Below are 7206 nucleotides of genomic sequence, written 5' to 3'. Positions count from 1 at the left end.
ATGCTTGTGAAATGAGTCTGGTGCGTGTACGTCTCTCTCTCTCTCTCTCTCTCTCTCTCTCTCTCTCTCTCTCTCTCTCTCTCTCTCTCTCTCTGTGTGTGTGTGTGTGTGTGTGTGTGTGGTGTGTGTGTGTGTGTGTGTGTGTGTGAGTGTGTGTTGGGAAGGGGGGCCCTTACACGCACACAAGAAAGAAAAGATGTTGGTTCAATTGTGGTGTTGCTTCATAGCTAATGCTTATGGCGCCCTCCACTGGCAGTGAATGCTAAGTGAATATGGCATTGGAGAAAACAGAAAAAAATACCATTATCTTCCCTGTATTTACATAAAGAAGCAAAAATGTATAACTAAAAAATTCAGCAACTGTCATAGCCTATGCATTACTCAAATACTCCTGTTACAAAGCTGTTTCCTAATCCATTGGTATGACTTTTTATTTGTCAAACATAGTCCGTAGGCCAATATTGAATACTATTACTGGTCAACGGCGATAGCCTAATACACACCTCATAAACTGTCTGCTTATAATGAACCAATTTCCAGTGGCCATCCAGTTTGCGCTTCTCCGTTGAAAGACTACACTACCCATGATCCTTTGCACCGCCGTAAAGCCTTATGGGCAGGTTACCAACGTCCTTGTCCTACCAAGCGCACACTGGTTGACTTCACGCAAGGGCTTGGGGATCTCTGTCATTCATTTTTAGGCCGAATAAAGTCTGTTTCTTCAAGATGATGGCAGCAAGGTTTCTCCGTCGCTCCCTCCCCGTGCTGAGGCAGGCTCGGTGCTACGCCGAGGCCGCCTCCTCCGCCCCCCAGATGTCCTTCACTTTCGCCTCCCCAACACAGGTAGGACGGCCGGCGACTAGCGAGGCTTCTCGGGCCTAGCTAGCTCACACTAACCCTGGTGGTCTCCTTTAACGCTACTCATAGCTGGCTATATTCTGTCGTCTAAACAGCGTAGAGCGTGCAGATATCTCATTTTGTAGGTCATTTTGCATTTTTGTACGAATGCATTTTTTTCCGCTGTTGCGCCTTTTTGCAGTGAACGTCAAACTGCAGAGACGTCCAGGGTTAGCTTTAGCGGGTTAGCTTAGCTGGCTAACGCTAAATGTCAAGTGACGCTAGCTAGCTGTCATTCACTGAGCTAAGATAAATACAGTGAATCTTGGAGCAGCAGTCACCAAATGGTAATGGTTTGTGCACCACCGTTTAGTTGTTTTTCTTGTGTAGTGTTAGCTAAAACAAATTATTGTACCTGCGTGCATTTGGAGGTAAGTAGCGCGATTTTCTTCACCATGTTGCGTGAATTAAACTCTGCCATAGGCCGCCATGTATGGCTTTGGTTGGTTTAGTCCTGGACTCTAACCTTGACATCAATGTCGGGGTGTACCTCTTATTGATGAAACTTGGTTTAGTGTTAGTTCTGCGCCCCGCTGGTTTGCAGTGTCGTCTTTGAATCACTGTTCCTCATCTGCCTCCACCGGACACTGGCTGCAGAACCAAGGTTGTCTTGAAACACAGACATCAATAATATCGTTCATGAAACAAAAGGCAGATATTCTATAGAAAATGTCATAATTTGTTAACTGGCCTTATTTCCATTCATTACAAGTGATGGCCTGAGATGATACTTCCAGGAGGCTGCTTAACTCATCAACAACAATTTCAGTCATTTGTTATGTTGAAGTAGTGCAGAGATCAGGCTTTTGTTCTCTAATTAATTGCATGTATGTTCATGTCTCTGGCTTTGACCCTCTCCACTCCCTCAGGTCTTCTACCAGGAGGCCAGTGTCAAACAGGTAGATGTGCCCACACTCACCGGTGCGTTCGGTATCCTCCCTGCCCACGTGCCCACCCTGCAGGTGCTCAGGCCCGGGGTTGTCACAGTCTTCAGTGATGACGGGTCCTCCACCAAATACTTTGGTAAGGATGTGTGTTACCAAAGCAGAATACATACATCTTAGTGTTCAAATGATTGATGAAATGCAATGGTATACTCTGTGATGGTAGTGAGTCTTGCATCTAATGAAGAAACAACTGTTACATCATTATGTATTTCAAAATAGACTATGTATAGATGACACCTTCCTAGTCTAATTTATCACTTATTTCCCCTTTTGTCTCTTGGTGCAAAGCATTCAGATGTCAATATCTGCACTTACAAGTGACCTTAGTGTCATTTTAAATCTTCACATGGAAATATTTAGCCTGAGTACGATATAATTGGTTTATTTGAAGGCTTGGCGTCGGTGATTAATTGAGTTTCACAAGCCAGAGAATCTTCATTATTCTTATCTCCAGAAAAAAGGTCTGCTCAACCTTCTGTATTACACCAGACTTTGGCTTGAATAAATGGGCTTTCTTGCTGCAGTTAAAATACACAAGTTAACACATCCGACTACTGCAGGTCACCGTTGCATTAGATGACCAACCATCTTGACTGTCTTGCCTGTCACTTGCAAGAATGCAACCTTGATATCCAAGGTTGAATAGATGAAATAGATGTGAACGGACTCCTTGGTTCACATTTAACGTGAACCAAACAGCAGGGGTCAGCCATGTCAGGAAGCTAAAGTAATGTTCACAATGAGTGTGTTTATGTCCTCACTATGAAAAACAGAGTATTGCGGTTGAAGTGCTGTGTTGACATATGTAGTTACTGGTTGTGTGTGTTCACAGTGAGCAGTGGCTCCGTGACAGTCAATGCTGATTCTTCAGTGCAGCTGCTGGCTGAGGAGGCCGTCCCCCTGGACCAGCTGGACGTTGCAGTGAGTACCCCCCTCTCGACTTGGTCTCTGCCTCGCTCCTGTATACACACACAAATGTACAAGAGCTGTATCTGCAATACTGAGTTGCTGTGCTTCAGGTGTAGTCTACATTTAACCACCTAGCATGTACAGATACAGACAAAGGCCATATCTTAGTGCTTTAAAACTACTAAGGATGTAACAAAAGTTTGTGATACGAAATTCAGTGAGAATCTGCTGATGTGCAGTGTGGAGCTAAAAAAAATTATTATTTCAGCTGCAGTCTAATATCTACTGCATGTAATGGCATTAGGAATGATCTGTTGCTTTGTGCATTGTTTACACATTAATGAATACAAGGTTACCTGGCATCATCACAACTGTGCCGAGCCCAGCTGAACACTTAGGTAGGCATCAAGTCTGACTGAGATGAAATGACATTGAGGTGGGTGCTCTGTCAGTCTGCTGTAGGGCCGGATATTGGGCTTCCAATTAAATATAAAAATGGCAACAGAACAACTAATAAGATAAGGATAGTCTCCAGTTGACTGCAGGTCGGGCCACATATTTTTGTCTGAACCTGCCCCGAGCCAGAGAACATAGTAACCGAGCCCGACCCGAGCCTGAGACTTGTCTTGTCCTGCATCATTAGGTCACATTTTCTGCCGAAATAGCCTGTGTGTTGCCTTCAGCATCACCACATAAACTCCAGCACTACATAAGAAGTTGCCCAGAACAGAGAGTAGGCCCATCATTTTTCAATGAAATAACACCAACGTGACCGAACATGACCCGGACCTGAATATAATTTCTAAATATTTGTACAAACCTGGACTGACTCATCGGGTATCCACACTCTACCTAAGTGTTTTTCTAACATACTAGACAGTCCCTTTTCTGTTTTTTTCCTTTCATTTTTTAACTGGCATTATCAATGTCTTTTTATGCTTTTCACTTTGTTTTTGTTTTCTGAAGAGCACATGTTGTATCAGAACAAAGTGGCACCCTTAAAAAAATTACATAGATATTCAAAAGTGAAAATATGTTTCTTGGCTCATCTTTACCTCATGGTTTTATTTTTTTATGCATCACCCTAGAGCTTAGGGTAAGATGATTAGAAGTAGACCCTTTCTGTAGTTTGACTTTTTCCACTCTTCATCTGCATCTTGAAAACTGAATGATCATGTATTATCACATGTGTATATATTGATACTATAGCTGTTTTAACAGAGGCATTGGGGTCTGCATTTTAATAAGTCCAATGGTAATTTTGACATATTTTTAATGAGAGATCAATAAATGCCAGGATTTACCATCTGTTGTGTATTCAGTAGGAAACCTGTGTTTCGCATGGAGGGCTTAGGTTCAAAACTTCAAAAGAGCATCTGCAGGTCCTTCAAGTCTGGGAAAGTATTAAAATAATTTTGCCTGAGGAAGACCCACCCTGGTTGAGAATTTTGCTGTTAAGTAAGAAACCAGTAATTCAGTGTGCAGGTACTTTTTTGTCTTCAAAGTCTTAAAATAAATCATCCTTTGAAGGTCTTGCTTCAGCATGCTGCATCTTTTCTTATCTGCTTCACTAAAAGGAATTGGAATTCATGTTCCTTAACAATTAATCTCCAGTTTATACTGCCCATTCATGGTTTCAGAATTTAAAATGCTGTAAATAGACTGGCTTTAGCAGTTTTGTTTCTTTGTTTTAGATTTGAAATTGTCCTTCAGTTCCGTTCCATGTAGCAAAAATGAAGTCTTCAAATTTTTGCTTTTGAAACCTGCAGATACCCTGCAGGAAGCATCTGCCCTGCTGAGGTGTCCTTGAGCAGGACGCTGAAACCTGACCTCCCTAAGCAAAAAGATGAATTTCTCCTTCATGGATCAAGACTATTGATTAAAAAAAATGTATATAAAGTTGCTGTTTGCTCTATACATACATACACACACAGATAGATAGGTAGGTAGATATGAAGTTGACAGCTTCTTGGTTTGATGTCACTACTTTATTTGCCTTGCTATGAAACATCGAAATGCCTGAAGTGTCTGTCCACCAAAAGTGTGAAACATAATTGTTCAACAAACCTAAAAAAAGGTTACCTTGGAAGAACAGTCATAATTAGTGTTGCTACAAGAGGCAAAATTGAAATTCTCACCAGTCCATTCTGAGTGTCCTCAGGTCAGTTGTTCTCGCACTTCCACATATGGTCAGATCGTAATGTCTTTTTGTTGTTGCTTCTGAAATGAGCACAGGACATCTGCTTTGCCACACTTCTTTCACATTTGGAGCATGTGAAATCACTGGTGCCACCGTCTTGTAGTTTCACTCTAACATCCAGCAGGGATGACTCAAAAGTGTTGACAAATTATCTCTGCAGAATGTCAGTTGGTTGGAGCTGGACACTTCAATGTGGATCTTTTATATTGTAATGAGATCTGTTGTAATGGCTGTCCATACCCAGTTTGTTAAGGCTTTTGTAATTACAGATCCTTCAAGCAGATGGTCTTTGACAGTAAGAAACACTTATCTGACCCAGGATTGGATTATTTAATTTTTTTTATTTTTTATTTGCTGTGTTGATGGTAACCTCCCAGTTAGTGATGATCCATGCGATCGGTCAACTAGTTGGATTTCAGTGCCAAGTCCTTGTTTAAATGTCAATCTTGTTAATACTAGGCTGTGTTATTATACACTCACCATGGAGGTGTCGTTCTTTTTGACCTTGGGCAGTGCCAGTGTCACTGTCAAGTTGACTTCTTAGCGGTAAATGAGTTATTATTCCTTGTCTTCTTCCACTCTGCAGTAACAATGCACATGGGCCCACACTGTTAATAAGGAGGGAAAGGTCAGTCACTGTTGAGTTATAGCAGATGTGTCAAATCCCCACTGGGAGACCTTTAACTTCCAGCTATGTTTGGCATTTCTCGTTTCTAATCGCTACTGTGACAAATGGAGCTTTCAGAGCAAAGAGACAGTGGGGATTTTCAGTGCTTGTCTTTCTCTGCACCATTCGACAACCTCGCTGCACTGATTTGTACATCCCAGCAAACCTCAGAAAGGTTGCAGGATGATGGGATGTCATGTTTTGCAGACTGTTTTCCTGTCTCAATACTTTTAATTCACAATTACTGTTGGACAATGGATGGCACCAAGGTTTTCAGGATAACAGGATGATTAGCCGACTCTGTTTTCTGCCCGGTTAGAAGCTTCTATTTTTAAATTAACAAGGGCAGAGTTGACCTACAATTTCACCAAATCATATTCTGCTCATAGCCTCAGCCTCATGGCTTGTTGGCTGTTAAATAAAATGACTCAGGAAGACACAGCCAAACTATATCAATAAATAACAGTTGTTTTCCAAAAATAAAAGCATCCTCCCTGTTAGTAAATCTGCAATGTGGGCTGTATCATTGATGTCATTCTCTTCCTCTGTCTGTCTTCAGGCTGCCAGGGCCAACCTGGAGAAGGCCCAGTCTGACTTGGCCGGTACATCTGACGAGGCATTGAGGGCGGAGGTTCAAATCAGCATAGAGGCAAACGAGGCCATCGTCAAGGCTCTGGAGTAGACCTGTGGTACGATACCTCAGCTGCTATAGCACTTTATGATTGTTGGATGTGGACGGATCCATGCTTCTCCTTTTACAGTCACATGTTATTTACCTTTATGATTTCACTGATTAATAATGCACGCTTTTACTTCCCTTTTGTGAGGCAATAACAGCTTGTGTGCAACTGTACACTACCATCAAATTTGACATGCCATTCAAAGTGGAAATTTGTCATCATACACTAATGCAGTTTCATACCATATGTGTATACAAATCATGTCTTTTTTTTGTTTTCCCTCTCTAGGTAACCCTTTATGTTGGTTGAAAGAAATTGAACGGTCCATCTGTCTGTCCCAGCTCAGTCACGTCAGTAACCGCAAGATTTCACGCTTGCTTTGTACAGTGGATGAAACTACAAATAAATTTATTTGGAATTAGCTCGTCTTTTGTTTGCTGTTGTTTTTTCTTCATCCTGCCTGTTTTCTGTAATCAATTAGATGTTATTGAGCCCATATTGTGTGGAAAAAGCCCACCCAACTGTGAAGAGATTGCACAAGACCAATTTGCATGCTCTGCAGTAATCCTCCTTTCTGCCACTTGATGGCAGCAGAGGCCTCTGCTAAATATTGTTGTGGAGCTTTTTTAATAAAACATTTCTTTTTTTCTTTTTTTTTTTTTTTTTGGATGGCAACTCATCAAACCACTATTTCAGGGATGGAACTGGCATAATTGTATTTGTTATATAACCACTGCTGGATGTGATTTCACTTCATATAAGCTCAAAAAAAAAAAAAAAAAAACGTCCTCTCTCTTAAGTATGTTAACCACCACAGCTGACCAGAGGTTATGCATTAGTCACTTTTCCTGATACAGATGTGGGTATGGGGTTGCCTGTTGAGCTGTTTGAAACCCTCAGTCACTG

The 7206-nt window shown here is 41.5% G+C and overlaps 1 protein-coding gene across 1 annotated transcript; it reads left to right on the top strand.

Moving 5' to 3' along the window:
- Window positions 1-583: 583 nt before the first annotated feature.
- Window positions 584-6722, top strand: atp5f1d (ATP synthase F1 subunit delta). The gene is made up of 5 exons (XM_030050209.1): window positions 584-843; window positions 1767-1920; window positions 2677-2765; window positions 6180-6309; window positions 6589-6722. Exons 1-4 carry the CDS (start codon window positions 727-729, stop codon window positions 6300-6302), a joined length of 483 nt encoding a protein of 160 aa, XP_029906069.1. The 5' UTR covers window positions 584-726; the 3' UTR covers window positions 6303-6309; window positions 6589-6722.
- Window positions 6723-7206: the final 484 nt, after the last annotated feature.

Source organism: Myripristis murdjan, chromosome 4 (assembly GCF_902150065.1).
Source record: "Myripristis murdjan chromosome 4, fMyrMur1.1, whole genome shotgun sequence".
Classification (NCBI taxonomy): domain Eukaryota; kingdom Metazoa; phylum Chordata; class Actinopteri; order Holocentriformes; family Holocentridae; genus Myripristis; species Myripristis murdjan.
The sequence above is the reverse complement of the archived record's forward strand: the minus strand, read 5'-3'. Positions and strand labels throughout refer to the sequence as shown.